Genomic DNA, 18536 nt, shown 5'->3' on the forward strand with positions numbered 1-18536 from the left:
TTGTAATGCCAGCACAATGGATAACCCCAGACTGAGAAGAACAAACACAAATATATCAGCAGAGCAGCATTAGTGAAAATGAACCGGTCTGACATACATACAGTCTTGTGCTACCAGCTTGCATTTAACTGGCCTCAAACATAAGAAATATTTGGTGCTGGAGGAACATAACAAAACTGTGACACCGTGTTTTTATTTCAGGATATTTAAAACTGTAAGTGGAGCCTATAAACAAATTCCCGAACCATTCTATTTTTAGAAATAGTAAATAAATACTGCATATGATACAATCAGGGTGAACGCTAATAAGCTAAACACAGACTGAACAGGTACAATTGGTTTTATTTCTGAAATACTGTCAACACATTAGGAAATTTTAGAAATTAGCTTTTGTTTGCAGTTTTAATCACCTTTTCTAAAGTAATTAGTAGCTATTCTTTTTTATTTCTCAAATGATCAATTGCAGTTATATGGATCTTTCTGTTAGAGATTAGTTGTTTTTGAATTTAGTGTCACTAACAGAAATGTGTTAAGCAGGGGGATTATTTGCATGACATAAGGAATTTTTAAGGTCTGGCTGCATGAAAGTCAGAAAGGATGCCCAAATTCTGATCTCAAGGTTTGATAATACCTTGATAATAATAAAAATAACAGACGAAGACATTATTCTTGTAGCTAAATGCACAAAAAAATCATCTTCTCATTAAAAAAAGAAAGAAAAAAAAGAAAAGAAAATGAAAATCTCTCAGCAACATTTTCTGTCTGTACTCCCAGAGGTCTCGCATCGGAGGAAAAACAACACGTGCAGGAAGTAAGCCGGCATGTTCGGAAAGCATTTAGTGGATCAATACGCCAGGCAGGAGAGGGGAAGGGAGGCAGACTCAGACATAGCGGGAGAAAGAGAGAGACACCCAGAGCCCAGGGGAGAGGAAAGTCTTGGGGGAATGGCCTGTACGCTTTTCAAGAGTACTGTTACACATTTCAGTCAGTCTTAGTAAGAACATCCAACTCAGCAGCTTTCCTCCAACCGGCCTAAACTAAGTGCACCCAAACTCTGTGGTGTGAGGAGAAGAAAGTAAAGCTTGTGCATGATGTCACCGGTGTCTCTCCAAGGCCAGCATTAAAATTTGATAATTCCTGTAGCCCACAGCCATGAAAAGTTTTTTTAAATGTTTATTCTGATTATGTCTGATTATATTTTTATAATATATTATGTTTTGAGTTAATCAATACTTCAGGAGCTAAAAACACATTTGCTTTTAGCTTTATCATGACGTCTTGACCGTACCAAAGACATTTTAGAGGACATATTAGGTGCAGTAGAAGGGAATTAAATACTCAGACATCAGAAAATTTGAGTTTTACCATTTTGAGAAGTTTTAAGTTGTTATTTTCTTTACTTTCTGAGATTAGCAACTAGTATTAGGATCTCACTAAAAAAGAACGCAATTATCACCAACTCTATCCATACAATGAGCAAAATGGTGAGAAATACCTCAGTTTTCATACGTGCCCAGATCACTTCCAAACAAAAAAAAAAAACACAAATCAGATCAGTTGTGCAACTTTTTCTTAATTATTGACCCAAGTTCTGTAAGCAATGTCGTCTGTTGATCAGTTTACTCACTGATTGTGTAGCTTCTGGATATGACAAATATAACAAAAAAAAAACCTACTCACCTTCTTTCAACATGCCAACTTTAAGACATTTCATGAAGCGGCAGGCCTGGCAGGACTTTCGTCTCCTCTTGGTGATCTCACATTCGTTGGTGGCCGGACAGCTGTACTCGATATTCCCTGTGGAAGATCAGAACATGAGTTCATTATTCTGTGTACCTGAAAGATATGCATCAGCAATTAGGAATAATTTGTTTTGAAATGCGTAGAAAAGGAGATCAAATCACAAGCGATAAACAACAGGCGCAGAAAGACAATTAAAGCCACAATCACATGTGCGCATACACACACAGACACACCTGTCCCAAGGTGACCTTTTGTGACATCCCTGAAGGAGAGGAGGGTTTAGTGGCATTTTGATGGGACATGTAAAAAGCACCTCCCCACCCAGGAGTCCCACTACCATTTTGATCCGCAGATAAATTAGCTTCATTAATGCAGAGCTCCTCTCCCCGATGCTCACTGTGACCCTTTTCAGCCCATCCTTCTTCATTCAAAGGATGATGGGAAATCTCACCCTCCACTCTGCACAATGTCCTCCAGTAAAGACCAGGAGCTGCTGTTAGACTGGGTGATCTAAGGCACCCATATCATGTAGCCAAGCTCAATGTATTATTCAAGTCTGTCGTGACGGCTGCTGGCTCACTATGGAAATATTTCCCATGCAATTTAATCACTCGGATCCAAAAACAGACAGAAACGCAGACATATTGAATCTGCTGCCTGTCTTTCTCACCAGATTCCGGTCAACTTTTCTTTCTTTCTTTCTTTTTTAAATTTTCTTCTGAACCATTATGCACTCCCTTCAAAAGCTGACACGACCCCCAGAATCCCATGACAAATCCTCTCTCCAAAGCACCCACATCCCATGATTGAATGTTTAAACAAGGCCCCGTAAGCCCAGCGATGTATTAATGGTGCCTAAAAACAGCAAACCAGGTGTTGTCTGCTGCAGATCTGCCAGACCCCCCCTAACTCCTCTGCACACACACACACACGTGCACAACCCCCGTTGGTCAAGGAGAAGGTGCCAACATTTGTCAGGATCCTTGGCATCGATGGTGCCAGTGGGGTCACAGGCACAGTTAGGGGCCCAGGGCACCATGCCAGGATGTTGGCAGAGATTGCGGTTGAATTCAGGGTAGGCAAAGTCTGTTAAACTGAGAGGCATTAGCAGAAGGAAAATAAAGTGCATTGCAGCACTCATGTGTGGTAGCGCACATTGTATACCAGAAAGAAGAAACTAATTGTATGCACCTTGTAATACACAATACTTATCATTTAAGCAAATAGAAAATGAACTTGTATTTGTTAATTTATATATATATATATATATATATATATATATATATATATATATATATATATATATATATATGAAGCATTGAAACTTTCAATGTATAGTCATGTTCACTAGTGATACAACAATTAATTTGGTCAGCTGATCAAATGTGAAACGTAATAATTGGGATTGACAGATTGTTTATGAGAAAAAAAAGAGAGAAGAAAATAAGCACCAACGTGCCGTGCAGGCGACTTGTCAGAGAAACTGCCGTGGAAGTATGTTTATTTCATAGTTATGGACTTTAAAAGAGCTTTGACACTTTTTTTTTTCAATAAGTTCACAGAACTACTCAAGCAAACAGAGACACTGCAGACAGAACAGTGTGAAATAAATGATAAACAACCTTGAAATGAAATACCTTTAAAACTGGATATCAGCTTTGTAAAATCAACCATCAGTCCCAACCATCCCGTTCCGTAAGCGGTGTGGGCAGCAGCGTTTGAAGAACTCACATCTATCAACCACTATTGTACTGCAACGGCTGAATGTACACGGTGATAACGAAACACCATGACAGATACGACACAGTACTTGTGTATTGTATACACTTAATTTGGAAACCTGTAACAATTTAATGTTAAGTACTAGCAGGAAATGACTCAGTATGTGTATTGATGGACATTAGTCAATTACAAAAAAGACACTAAATGTATTTTCTATTTTTCTTAATATCTTCCTCAGGCTGTGTCACCAATATCCGTTGTTTGTGCTCTGGATTGTGTAGCATTACTTTATATTAACATCAAGGTTAAGACACTAATATCGTACTTTATTCAACCCTTAATGACCTGCAGCGACATTTCACCTCATTCAAATTCTATTTAAATTGAAATATCATATTGATAAACATTAACACAAATTCAGTAATGTACAATAAAAGCTGAAGGTTTAACCTCTCATATAGCTTTTTATTTCATGCTTCTAGTTTCTACAGAGGCAGAGGAAGTTTTCCAGCAAACTGGCAGGTTTTAGAAGGCTGTTTTAAACCAAACCTTGTGTGTGTACCATCTAGTGTGTACAGTCACAAATTTCCACATCAGAGTGAGAAAAGTTACTGGGTTTTAGTGCGAGCGTACACACTTGAAACTGGTTAAAACTGGAATTTGGATTATGGCGCGGGTAATCGTTTTTAGTGTTGCTTGTTGAAAAAGATAACGCGGTAATTACATTTTCTTTTGGAAGAAATCTTTTTTTTTTTACCTGAATTGAAATAATCTCTGTGTATGCTTGTTTGGGCATTCATTAAGTGTTTGTGTGTAGTGTGGGTGGGTGGTTGCACTGGGGGTCCTCTATAGACTAAAATTGCCTATCTCTAAAAGCTCACTGTCGGCATGCCTTCTTAGTTAATCAGGTCTTGTGTCCACCTTTATTTCTCAAAGGACATTTCAACCACTCTAATATCCTTCCTTAACCTCTCTTATTTTCTCTCTAAATTTTGATATATTATTATGCCATGCTATTATCCACGCACTCATCTCCACTCTAGCTGGACCTCTCCTTGTCCTCCTCCTTTACCGAGGCCGGGACCCCCCTTTCTGATTACCATTCCATTAAAGTGGCTTCTCCATTCTGTGACTGACCATGTCCCTTGTCCCTCTGCCTTTATTTAGAGGACTCCTCACCATACCGCTTTCACTCTGTCCCCTTCCTCTGTTATTGCCCCGGCTACACGTGCCTGAGCTTCTAATTGGCCCCCACCTCCTTCCCCAAGCGTAACGACTGCAGGGGCCTGGGGGCAAAGAACAGATCCACACCTCCCGATCTCCTTTTTTCTTTACTTTCTCCCAATGAAATGCCTGACTCTTAATTACAGTCACCCAACACTGATTGTTATTGACTGAAACTCCCGTGGCTCAGGACGAATGACGGACAGATTAAGCTCATTACAGGCCTGTCCTCCACAAAGGAGAGTGCAAGGAAGATGAAGAAAAAGAAGAAGGACACAAATTCACAAATTAGTTATTTACAATCCTTAATGTGTTGCAGACCAGAATGAAACATATTCTGTTTTTTAACTGTTAAAAAAACAGAGCCCAAACTACTATATGTGAATCAAATAATGACATTGAAAGTAATTTTTTTTGTGCTTTCAGATTTCTTAAACTGGCTATATGTCATTATCACAATAAAGAGTTAAGCCGTAGAAGAGCTACCCAAAAAGTATATAAACACAAATTTTAAAGTCAATATGAAAAGCCTTTAAAAATGTTTTCTCTCATATCAAAGTTTGAGATAAAGTTGCCGTTGCTGTCTGTGTATTTGTATTTAGAAATGTACAGGAGTGTAAGAAAGATAAATGTGGTTAACAAGAAGAATCTCGCCAAAATGGATGCTTGGTCAGGACCCTTCCAATCGTTTTTCAATTCACAGGGTATCAGTTTAATCATCATTTTTCTATGAGCGGACTTCAGCAGATGCCCCTCAGTATCTGAAGCTGACACAATGACACTAATGCCAATGTTTTCTCTTAAGGTGCTTTCAAACACGCATTGAAATCCTGAAATTCTTCTTGACTTCTTGTCAAGATTTTACATCCAGCACCGTGGTAAAATTTTGGCTCAAAATACGAACACTTCAGCAAATATTCTGGAGCGTTTGCTGCTGCTGCTGCTGCTGTGTGTGTGTGTGTGTGTATGCATGCTGGTGAGAGTTTGTCTTTTCCGCTGATCTGTATGCTGCTGTCTGCTTGTTTCTCACCATTGTGGATACATACAGGGACATGCAGAACTCATATCAACATGACAAGGAGCCTAATCCAGATCAGACTGTCTGCACTTGTTCCTGAAAATCTCCAGTGTTCATGTGTAAAAAATGGTTTTAGTGTAATTGCTGCTTTACGACTCCTCTTTGTGTTAATCCAAAAAAGTGGACGAGAGGGTTTCTGCAGAAGTAGTGGTTGTTCCTGCTTTAAACTAAAGCAGGATTTATCCTTTTATTAGATGTTGATTTTGGCAGTTAATTAGAGAGCAAGAAAATGATTAAGATGCTACAAATGTACCCGGAGTGTTAAAACGTTATTAATAAGTCTCCTAATTAAGTGTCAGTATGTGAAAAAGTCAGAATTTGTTGTGAAAAATATATCTATCAGTTTACTTACTGTTTCTATATGTTTGGTGTTCAACAGCTACATGATAAAGAAACACAAAAAGAGATTAGAGAGTGCGGTGAAGAGCTTCACCCCGACGATTACGTGAAGTAACAATTTTCATCAAATCTTCGTCTGCACTAATCCTGTCACGGTTTTTGATTTCCAACAATACGATTAAACAGGGTAACAATGAAGAAGAAGACACCTGCAGCTGCAGCCTGACTTTACGCACCAAGACCAAAATGCTGCAAATAAAAGTCAAATATCTGGATCTCAGTTTGTGGCACACTACCTCTGCCCCAATGATTACTGGAATATATCCCACACATGGCAGAGTTGATGCCAGATGTATGATTCACATGCAAAGACATTAAAATCACAGCCCAGGACGGATTTACAGTCTGGGCCTAGTGCCTGCTGTAGACACTCGTAATCGCTACACCATATTAGTCCCATAAGAGCAGCGGGTTGGATGGCAGCACTGATGAAGACGAGGTACACATGACAATGAGCTCCTCATCTGGTCAATGTGATTTCCCTGCTGTCACAACTGTCATGGTAAAGCTAATAAAATCTACATAAAATCATGATGGAAAAGGACTACACTTGCTTTGTGTACATTTAAGTTCTGAATTACCTTAACTTTATTCACTTATTAATATTAAAATAAGTTTTAACAGAATATTCTTCTTTTCATGTTGTTTGTGGTTCTGTTTTTATGCATTTACTTTCACTACTTTGGTCAAGAACTACTATGAAACCAGGTTTTCAAACTTTTTTTTTAAGGACAACTTATAAAAGAAACAAAAAGAGAAATCATATTTTCCTTTGCAAGAAATCGTGTTTCTAGTTTGGGGCATGTAAGTAATTTTCAGTTTCCTGTAAGTTTTTAGCAGCTGCGTAAGAGATTTGAGATATATCGCCTGATCAGATGTTTTTTCTTTTGGTTCAAAATGTAGCCCAGTCTGTGTCAGAAATGAAAGAATGCTGATTAGTTAAAAAAAAAAAAAATGTACAGCTGAATAAATCAATCGTAAATTATTACCGTTGTCAAGCGGTGAATTGGACAGACTCAAAATCACTTTTGAGTCTCATTGAGTGTATACATGCAGGAGTCATTCAACCCACCTCATTGTCTGGGTGTTGGTGTGTCTTTGAGAACTTAATTCTGTGCGATTTAGATTTAAATATCATGTTAACATATATTTCAAAAGTTAGAAGAATAACATGATGATTTTTTTTTCTGAATGTGAGGTTTAGCATTTTTCCCATGGATACAACAATATGTGTATTGGGAAAGTTAGGAATCGAACCACCAACGCCCTGACTGAAAGCTAAATGCTTCACCTCCTAAACTACAGCCTCCCCTTTTAACAGTTAATCCGATGACAGGAGCACAATCCCTGAATTTTTAATTCCTTAACTGAGCAACTTTGTGTAATATAGCTAAATTAGCTCCAACTCTATCATCAATAGTGAAGTGCTGCTTATAGGTCATATGAGCACAGTTTGCCTTTCTGTGTGCTGACTTTTGGATTCTTTGGGCACATTTTGGGGATTTGGATTTAGGCTTTAGGCATTGGAATTCAATTGTATTTTTAGGTTGTTGTATTAGTGCCTTTACATAAAAATATACCACCACCCGGGAAACTAAAGAGAGCAGAATTTTATAGACTTCCGGAATCAGCTCTGTAAAAGTTCAAAGAGAATGTAAGAAGTACCTTGTATCGTCCTTTTGAAAAAGGCTTTGCAGGCCTCACAGGAGGCCACACCGTAGTGGTACCCTGAGGCAATGTCGCCACACACCAGGCACAGCCTCTTAGGAATGGCATTGAGCATGTACTCGCATTTGATTGGCGAGTCATCTGCCATGCTGCCGGAGCATTCTTCATAGCGTCGTAAGCAGGCGCTGCCACCCCCAAGCATGCCTGGGTTGAACATTGGTGGGGAGTCCAAGGCGTGTGAGCGTCCACTGCTGCCGTTAATGTAGCCGCCGCTAGCGTCTGAGTTGCCGCTGGGACTGTGGTGACTGCCAGTGTCCACAAGCGAGGAGGAAGGACTGGAAGGCTCAGTTTTGACGTAAGAACCACAGCTGGAGGATAGGTGTCGGTCGTCAGAGGGCATTCTTGATAGCAGCCTGGAGACACACACACAAAAGCAGAGTGGCATTCAGTTCAGAGTGATACTGTTCATGTAGTGTCAAACAGTTCATTATTATTTGGTCTTTTTCAGAACTGCTCCATTCTAAGGAGCTGAGAAGAGATACTGCTTGTGTCATCCACTTTTCTTAACCTCTTTTGGCTAATGTAGTCTTTCTATACAACAGAAAGCTTATTCACAGCTTCATTCTTATAAAAAATTAGGCATTTTTTATCTTGCATGCAAAGAATTGCTCCGATAACAGAGGTAAACATGCATCAGTAAAATGTAGTACAAATGAAATTATCCCCATTGATGTGGTGCTTTCAACCATCATTGCCCTGTCATCCCGAGAGAAATTCATCAGCTGGTTCTTCTGAGTTTGATAGATTACGTTACAGACGCAACCATTAATGTGCTGGAATGCCAAGTGATATACTGCAGGAGCCTATTCCTCTCAGGGAAAATGGTAACTAACGACCATGTCAACAGATGCTCCATACATCTTGCAAACAATGCCTACAATTGGTCAGCTGCCAGAAGTAAATGAATGATTGAATGAAACTTCAGAAGGCTGTTAATGGACGAAGAGAGGTGTTACACTCAGCATATGGAAGTTCATGGGTAATACATGACCCAATCGATAGTCCCGGTTATTTTGCCAGTCGATGGTGCTGGGTTACAGTTGGCTGGGCAAGAGGTGCTAACCTGGGAAGGCACATTTTTAAAAAAGGGGTGTATTTCTGCACAAACAAACACACTATTCCTAAAGGCCTCTCTAGTGTTGTCGAACTTCTGGAAAACTCTCAGTAATATCATAGAAAGGGAACTTTTTGAGGTACAAGTTCTGTTTTAAAGCATAACTTTCAAAATCAATTATGCATTTTGCTTAAAGTAGCTCTGTGTATGCTGGGTAACTTACAATAACTACCACTGCAACCGGTAGACAGCAATTTGTCTTTGAGGCAGTAAAGCCTCTCTATGTTGCTGTACTTGCGGAACATTCAATAATATTCTCTTCAACAAAGCATGAAATTAGGCCTGGGTCTGAGTTAGAACTGCTGGCTCTGTCTGTCACAGTTGCTGTCGATCTTACACAACATCAGGCCCTATGAGTCGTAGATACTGGCTGAGAGTGGTACAGAGAAATGTCAAGAATGTCTGAAACTAACAGCAGGGTAATACTGGTTAGATTCATCCAAACTTTTTTTTTTTTTGCCTTTTCGTTGCCAGGAGCTTCCACTTTTTGATATTCGGAGTTGTGTTTTGGGACACATTTCCCCACCTTTTGCTTCTGTCCACTTATATAAAGTCAGAAAGACAACACAAACTCCTCTTTTAACTGTTAACGGGTAGCGGATGGAAGGACGGTGGAGGAGATAGCCTCTAGCCCTGAGCCCAGATCAGATCTATTGATCCCCTGCTTCCTTCCTGTTGAGGAAGAGGCATGAAAAAAACAAACCCTCCTCTTACAGGTCCCAGACATTCCTTATGCATTTTTAATCAGTCAAGACTGTTAACATTGTGAGAGATGGAGAGATACAACATTATGTCAGTCTTCAGTGCGAGGCCATTGTGGTTTATAGAAGATTCACAGGACTCATGTTAAACCTTGTTGCAAATCAGCATGCGCTAGATTCAGTTGGAAAGTATATTTTCTTCTGTCTGAGGGAAGTGGTGAGAGCGGCGTGGTAACAGTTAATACATCATCACAGCCAGATAGGGGGATTCCCAATGGAATAGTACATTGTGGCATATGTAAAAAGTAGTTCACTCCACACTTAGCACACAGCAACGCTGGGGAGATGTTTTTTTGTTAGGTTTAATGGAAATTTCTAATGGGTACTTTCAAATCTGTCCAAATGAAATAATGGCACGAACCACCAATTCGCACAGACAGAAATAGCTTCATAGTTTTATAATTTGGTTTTCCCCCTCTTATTATAAAGAGACATAGTGTACTCTGAGAACAGCCTGACTCTCCTCAACCTGTCCCACTCCCTTGGCAAGGCACACACACACACACTCAAACGCATTGCACCTAATATCTAATGGGTTAGTGTTTGCTCCGCTGCGCAGAAAAATAGTACAAACGGAGCAGACAAGCAAGACTCATCAGACAGACGTGAAGGTCACCTGCCTTTTCTGTTCTGCGGCTGTGAGACGGTCCCACAGTGGACGTCTCAGAGCAGCAGAACAGGTTTCAGTCTGTCCGCCACACGGCAACAACCACCCGCCCAGAGTGTTTAACATGACAGGAACATGGTGCATGCCCAAATCAGTGACAACTGCCTTTTTGTGGTTTTGGAGCCAGTGTGATGGGCGCAAAAATGCCCCAACAGAGCAGCTTAAAATCTCAAATGTTTTCATGTGTATGTGTGTATTTTGGCTCTCCTCCTCATGCTGGCAAAGCTGCAGATCCCCAGCTTCCCATCATAAATCCAGAATCCATCCACCTCTTTTCCGTGAGATTTGTTATCCAGTCTCCAAATTTCAACCCAGTAGATTTATACCTTAAATAAAAATAAAAAAAATGAAACAGAATACACATTCAAGGCAGTTCTTCACAATGACTTAATGTTGTTCTTGAAGGATTCTCCATTTTTTATTATGTATTTTCCCACTGAAGGGAAATATTATTGTTAAGCTTCAGGTTAAGCTTGTAGCAAGCAACACAGCGTAAATCACTGTGCTGAACACACAGTCGAACATGGAAGCAGAGAAGGACAGAGGCAAGGAGCCATGCATGAAATTAGTTCATTAATCTTTCTATGATAGGCTGTCCTTGTTTGGGGCAAACTCTATCAGCTTTAAACGGAGTGCCCCTTCCTGCCTGACACATAGATTACACTGTTAGTCCGTGGCCGCGGTGTCTGGGAAATGAATGGTCATGCGAGAGGGAAAATGGGGTGGCTCGTGTCATCCAAATGTTAAGTACAAACAACAACACGTGGGCAACATAGCATTGGCACAAATGAAGGTCATCAAAAATGTGTGTGTTTTTAAATGCAAATGAGTCACAAGCTGAAGCAAAACCTGTAATTGAAAAATCTTTACAAAAGAGACAAATAAATCACAAGAATCAGCTGTGATATTCAAAATCTGAGCTTTAATCTTTGATCTTGTGCCACATCCTGTGCAGCTTCAGTCAAGTGCAAATGCTCTTAAACCTAAATATCACATTTAAAATTGTGCTTACTAGCTGTGTAAACCTACAAATGTACCAAGGCTCTGCCACTCTTTAGTCTGTCATAGATAAAATGAAAAGAAAAAAGCAGAATTTGCTGTATATCAACTCTGATATTACATTTTGTTAATGTTATTCCCTACATTTTTGTAAGCTTTAGTTTAGATTTTATGTATTCAATTTGGCTTTGTGAGAATTCCATGTTTCTCTCCAAAACAAGGTTTCTTTCTGTGAAAATGAAGATATTGATTTATCTACTGATTGTTGATTAATCAGTTAATCCCATGCTTTAATTGTTTGGAAAACGGTGAAAGAAAGAAAAAGAAAGAAAAAAAATCCAACTACTTTTTAATTTGAGAGATGAGTTTTCACCTTTGTGTTTAAAATGCCAAAACAATCTGCTATCAAAACAGTTTACTGAGGACAGTCATGGGATAACGACGTTTCAATGGCGTTAAAGTTCAGATTCGGGGATTTCATTTCAGGACTATATCAGATCTCAGCTGCATTCAATCCAAATGGAAGCTCCCCTTGCAAAGAATGTGATAGCTGAAGAAGGCTGTGGGACACGATTAAAAGTTACAGCTGTAGGTTGATTAAGTCACAGTGGAATGGTATGTTTATACTGCACTGATATACTTTGTTTTATATTCTCTGTCTCCCTGACACACACATACACACACACATGCACACACACACACACACACACAAACACACATACAAACACAAATAAGTCATACTCATCATACACAAAACTCCCAGCATATGGCCTCCTCAATGTCACTGCCACGAGGAGAGATTGCATAGATTTCCCACATGGATGATGTCTCCTTACCTGGAGTATCAACCCCCATCTACATACACATCCACCACCTCTAGGAAATTGCTCTCTCTGCAAAGTCAAACACACCCCTAACTGCCTTTTAAAAAGAGACAGAAGAAGGAGGTTACGGGGAGAAAGAATAAACGAGCGGAGACTTAAGCCGTCATTGGGAATCACAGGAGGACTCATGAGGGACAGTTACGATATTGATTTCATAAATAAACAGAGATGGCCATCGATCCTAATGTTATTTTGCATTTCAATTACTGCTCAGAAACATAACCTTCAAACGTCTGCTTCTCCACAGTAATAACATCCACTGATAATCACAAGCCAGTCTTGTTCGGCACAAATTGGCTTTTCTTCCACACCCCCTCCCTCTTGCTCTACCCCCCCCCCCCCACAAATGTGTAAATGACACAACTTTGCATTTGCCTAATGGTATTAGGGCATGGGCTGAATTTCAAGTGAGACTCAAGCTGATACAGTAAGCGCTTCGGTCAATTGACACAATGCAAATTAACGTGGTGAAGAGGAATTAAGTTCACAATGTGAGACCTTGCGAAGCTACGATGAGGCCTATTAAATTAAACATGCTGCCTGACCCACACTCCATGATTAGACGCACCGCTTCTTCTCTGCGTGTGTTAATTTCATTAGATCAATAAAACAAACTCCGTCTCAAAAGTCCTCTCTGTGGCTTACGCTCAGTGCTGAGCACATAAAAGACAGTTTTGTGTTTTGAGTGAGGAGCCTGTGGGAAAAAAAGTATCCATCTACAGCCTCATGAATTCAGAGCCCTTGACAGGCTTCCTAAAGGACATGACAATATCAAGGGGGATCACGAGATGTTATGAAGTTATTTTGCCTCTCACGCTGAACCAGTAGAGCTTGGCTGTATCCTCTAATAGAAGAGCCGTTAATAAACATAACAAAAAATACACCAGCAAGTTTTCAGGTTGAGAACGGTTTTTGTTTCTCAAAATTATTGCTCAACTGCAAGCGCAAAAAAGAGAAGTCTTCTTTTGCTCGCCTATGCGAATGCAACACAATACTTTTCAACCACCTGCTCCCCCAATCCATCAGTGGACTCTTTTGGGTTTAATTTTTCCGGCCAAACTGGCCAACTATGAAACAAAGCTGGGATTGATCACATCCCGCACCCGAAGAAAAGTTTTGATCCTTTTCATACATTTTGGCACAAAGCTGAACCCTGATCGTGTTATGTTTTATGCAGAAGTGGCTGGGAACCTTATCCATTCCCCAAAGTGATAAAGTGCACCCTGAATGCACTGGCTTTCACTGTTTGCTTTGAACACAATTAAAATTCAATTTACAACATGGAGATAACTGTTTTTCACAACACACAGAAGACAGAATTGTCATAAATAAAACCTTATAAATTTGTTTCGAAATAATGTCTGTAGCAGACGCAGTTTAAAATAAAACTAAATATAACAACACGACTTCCTTCTGTACTTATTATTAACATTATCATTTTGGTTTTTATGTCATGCCACAACATTTCAGCAGGCGAATACCTCCAGTTCTTGCATATTTGCAGTACCTGAATTCACTGCCTCACAGCAACAGGCAGCTGTCGAAAAATATTTCATAAATCTGCTGCGATTTAATTTCCTGTTATACAAATTTAAAAACTGCACATTGTATGTGCTGTTAAGTGGGGAGAAAACTTAATGGCTTCACCACGGTGTTTATTTTTGATCTTTTCGTTCTTTCAACATTAATTACTCAGATTAACGTGAACATTTCCCAGGTCAACTATAAGCGCTGTGCCTTATGACCATTTAAATTGGCGTGATGAACGCAGATGAAACACATGATAGGAAGATGTGTTTCTCTTAACAGACACAGTCAGGTGTTTCCATGTATGGTACTGCTAAAATTAGATCCCAGGTCAGTGTGCGATTCTTTGGTCTAATCCGTTTGTACGTGCACATATGTGTGTCAATGATTGTGTCCGTGTGCGTGTGCATACATTTAACCGCCTATGCATTCCTGTTTGCTTGCTTGTGAAGGGCACCTATGTGAACAGCAGGTGGAAGGAGAAAAACATATATGTAATTTATTGGATCAAAGTGAGGTGATGCCTTTGTCAAAACTGTCCAGGCTAATCATAAATTATTTCTTGCTAAACATTTACAACAGCAAAATAATTTGTTTATTCTCTGTGAATGTGTGAAATTTCTATTATGAGGCTTTAAAACGAGGAGCCTTCCACAAGAAAAGATTGCAGAAACAGTTTAAAGTAGGAAGCGGACTGCAGCTCTCCTCAAAATTTTGACTTTGAAAAAAAAGTGTGGAGAAAGTGTGTGTGTGTGTGTGTGTGTGTGTGTGGGGGGGGGTCATTTTGATACCATTACAAAGTTTAATTCCGCTTTTTTTCTTTAAGCCACAGCTACATCTGCAAAACACTTTTAATTTGATTACACACTAAATCAAATTTATCACAACGAGTAAAAGAAGTAACAAAATGTTTTTAATGAGGGAATTTGATTGAGATTAAATCAGGTGATGTAATCAAGATTAGCCCACTGGTAGAGGAATGTGGTTGCTTTTCTAACAGAGACGAACAGCGTTACAGCTGGACTGTCATCATAAGTCTCACCTCTGGCAAGCAGGTGGCCCTGACAAAACTTCTCAAAGGGTTTTGTAGCATTTCAAAAAGCCAAACCTTTCTAAGCCCAGCTTTATTTGTCACTAATCACACACATTTTAGGTCAGTCGACTTGCACATGAGCAGTGGCAACACATCTATTTCCTAGAGGTAAAATGTTGGATAAAATGAATAACCAGAGAAATGTCAAGACAAAAGAGTTAAGTTTAATTTAATCCTCCAGAAAATGCAGCTTCAAGAGAAACAAATATATAAAGGTGTGAGTTTTTCGGGTTATGTCAGTATGAGGAATGCAGCCTGATCAAATGTGACCTAACAGACCATTTGTAAACTTCAAAATCTTTAAATATGCACGTATGCATGATCACACTCTGCAAAAATACTCACACGCATATGTACGTAGTTTATGTGTGTAGGTGCGTGCCAGTTAAGAAACAGACACATACACTGACCCACGGTCACTGGAGGTCAGTTTTGATTCTGCCATTCGTGTTTTTTTTAAAGTGATTAAAAGAAGAGAAAAATAGTTTTAATTGGATAGTTCTGTTTGAAAAAAATAATTATGATATTGGATAACAAAGTTTATAATACATCATGTAGCAGATATATTTTTAACTGAGATCTGTGTACCGTGAGGCATTAAAACAACTGACTCTATGAACAGCTGTGTTTAAGATATGATTGTACTGATTTGCATTAAATGTATTTACGTTCTCGAACATTTATCTTTACCATTTAAAAGCACCGTACACACTGCCCCCTTTTATTACTCTAGTGTAATTTGGGATTTCAGATCAACCGAAGAAATAAGTATAAAAATTAATTAAATATGTTTTTATGACGTGCAAAGAGATCACTGCAAAGAACAAAAAAGAAATAAATATCTGCTTTTCTTATACAAGAGAAAAAAAGAACAGCTCTAAAATAAGCAGATGCCTTTGAAGAGAACAACACTTTGTCATCTTTGAAAACAAATTCCAGCTGATGTCTTGTTAAAGTTTCTTTGCTGCTTAGATCTATTTGGGGGGTTAGCTCTAGTACAGTTTACACTATATGCTGATTACAGTTGTTTAACAGTACAGAAATTGCTACTCTTTTAGTCTTGCAGGGGTCTAAACATCCATAATGACAATGCTGTAAACAGTGCTTAGCAGGTTAAAACTTTCTAATCCCATTTCAAAGCTTAACATTAAGAGGATTCCACTGCATGGTTTCCCCGTCTCATTCATATTTGGTTGTAAGAAGAACTTTTGCCTGGGTATTCAAAGAGTTCAGCAACAGTAAAGGCCGGTGCTCACTACCAGATTTGAGAGCTCCTTTAACTTCTTTTTCAATTACTGTAAAACAAGCTGCTTGATCCCTACACTTTTAAATGCACCACTTAATCTCCACTATAAAGCTGATTAATTTCTCCCTATCGGTTTTCTTCGACTGGGCTGATTTACTCTTAACCCACAAATTAAAAAAAAAAGGGGCCAACTATTAAGGCTTTATCCAAAACACAGACAGTTGTCTTACCTCTGAAATGCGCACTAATATTTCTCATAAGAACAAACATTCTCACATAAACGGTGTAGCTGTAAAGGCAGTTTTATTCATCCTAAAACATGAGCTGCTGCTACAAAGTAGTAAAAACAGTATTCTATATGGCTGCAGACGTTTAACCCTGGATCCTGATGTGGAGCAGGACAGCTCTGGGGCAACAGACCTACAGACTTCGCTGATGCAGCTCTACTGGCTCTACTGAGCTCGGGTGTCCCATACAGAACACAGCATATTAGGAGCTCCTGATCTTTTGAAATGGTTTACTTGAGAGTATTTCTTTCTTTCTTGCTACAAAGGAATACATGATTCCATCACCTAAATCAGAAAAAGTACAGATACAAAACTAGGCAAAAAAAAAAAGAGTGAAAAGAAGCACGTACTGGTTGTGGTAGCAGAGAGGGTCAGGGATGCACAGTTCGGAAACATCCATCAGTTCCCGTTAAGCATTCCAGGTATTGCAATAAAAAAATAAAAATAAAAAAGAGAGAGATAAACAGCTAGAGAAAAGCTGCAGGAGGAGATCAGTTCCTAAGTCTCCACATATCTTCGTGAAATGATGATCAACTGTTCCTGGGTGGTGTCTTTCTTCCCTCCTCTGTTCAACGCACACAGAATAGAAAAAGAAAAAAAGAAGAAGGAAACCTTCTTCTTCAGCCCAACAAACTCCAGTCTGCACAGGTTCTGCCTGCTCAGGCTCAGGAGTACAGATGAGGAGCGGAAGAGAGCTGGCACAGAGAGAGGAGAGTGCGAAAAGAGACAGAGAAATGAAAGCAGAGGGGAAGGAAGTGTGAAGAAAGAAGATGAAAAGAGTGCGGGGAAGATTGAGAGACAATAAAAAGATAAGAGCCAGATGGATGGAGAGCTGCAGCGGTGTGAGCGCACCCTGGCCGAGTAAGTCAGTGAGGGGATTGAGTCTCCATTGAAGTCAAGGGGACTCTTTAAGACAAGGTGGGAGGGGTTTGCTGCATATGGAGCAGCTGCCATTGGTGGAACTCAGGGAGGCTGTCCTGCAAGCGGCCAATGGGGATGAAAGATTACAGAGATGAGATGGGCTAATGGGCAACTAGTCGGCGTCCATTCACAAGGGAGAACTGCATAACAGAGACACAGGTAGCCCCCACCAGCCCCACCCCCCAAAGATATAAGGATAGATAGATAGATAGATAAATAGATAGATAGATTCTTTGAAGTCTTGCCTGTTTTTACACACTACAGAGGTAAACAGAAGAGGTCAGCAGGAATTGGCAAAAAGCAGGAGTGGCAGCACGTTCACTGAGGGTGATTTACAGGTCTGTTTACGGTGCTTTAAAGGGCTCAGTGCCAGCTTATGGAGCTAAACTGTTCCCTTTAGTCTTTTATCCTCTTCACCGTGGATCTGGCTTTTCCACAGTCTGCCCTCCTTTAAAGTAATGACAGCTGCTTCCCACAGCAGTTCACCAATAACGCTGCGAAGGGAAGGGAACAACCAATCCTGACTGAGACAGGACGCAAGAAACCAAAGAGTGATAATGACCTCAGCAGGAACACTACTAATGATGACGACAACAGAGAAGTTTGAGTGGATCTTCACAACGTCTGTGAAATGCTGCAGCCATCAGAGGAAAACCCAACGCCCCGCCACCCACCTTCAACCCACTTCATCAACCCACATTTTCCTGATCGATGCAAAACCCATCACACGCTTTTATTGATCACAACGTTGCTGTGTCGCCAGAAGCCTCAGGACAGACTCTGTTTCCCTGCCGTCTTTTAAATAAAAAGGAATTATAAATTAGAACGTTTTCTTTTCATGTCACTCCATATCAGAGTCATACGACCAAAGGCCGATTGCTTTAATGATGGAGCTGTGCATTCTCAATTACAGTTTTGATCAATATTTTGGCATTTAATGTACTTTCCTGCAGAGGAAAAGCAGGATAATCCTACTGATCTGATTAAGACATCCAGACATAATCAATAAAGGAGATGTGTTTATGTTTTTATGTTTGCAGAGAAAAAGACTGAAGAAGAACTTATGTTTAGATGACATGTATGATTTTACATCAGGGTTGGACAATGGAGCGGATCTTAATTGTATCAAAAATATGTGCCGTT

At 39.7% G+C, this 18536-nt stretch overlaps 1 protein-coding gene across 1 annotated transcript in view; it reads right to left on the minus strand.

Moving 5' to 3' along the window:
- The window catches only part of esrrgb (estrogen-related receptor gamma b), a 36330-nt gene extending 19012 nt beyond the window's left edge, over positions 1-17318 (minus strand). Inside the window, exons 1-3 of the mRNA XM_072361989.1 lie at positions 16823-17318; positions 7832-8247; positions 1681-1797 (exon numbers count right to left, since the gene is read on the minus strand). Coding sequence (XP_072218090.1) covers positions 1681-1797; positions 7832-8247; positions 16823-16872 — 583 coding nt within the window. The 5' untranslated portion in view covers positions 16873-17318. The remainder of the gene's footprint in view (positions 1-1680; positions 1798-7831; positions 8248-16822) is intronic.
- Between the last annotated feature and the right edge of the window lie 1218 nt (positions 17319-18536).

The sequence above is a fragment of the Leuresthes tenuis genome, unplaced genomic scaffold (genome assembly GCF_036924035.1).
Source record: "Leuresthes tenuis unplaced genomic scaffold, fLeuTen1.0.hap1 SCAF_13, whole genome shotgun sequence".
NCBI classification, from domain to species: Eukaryota; Metazoa; Chordata; class Actinopteri; order Atheriniformes; family Atherinopsidae; genus Leuresthes; species Leuresthes tenuis.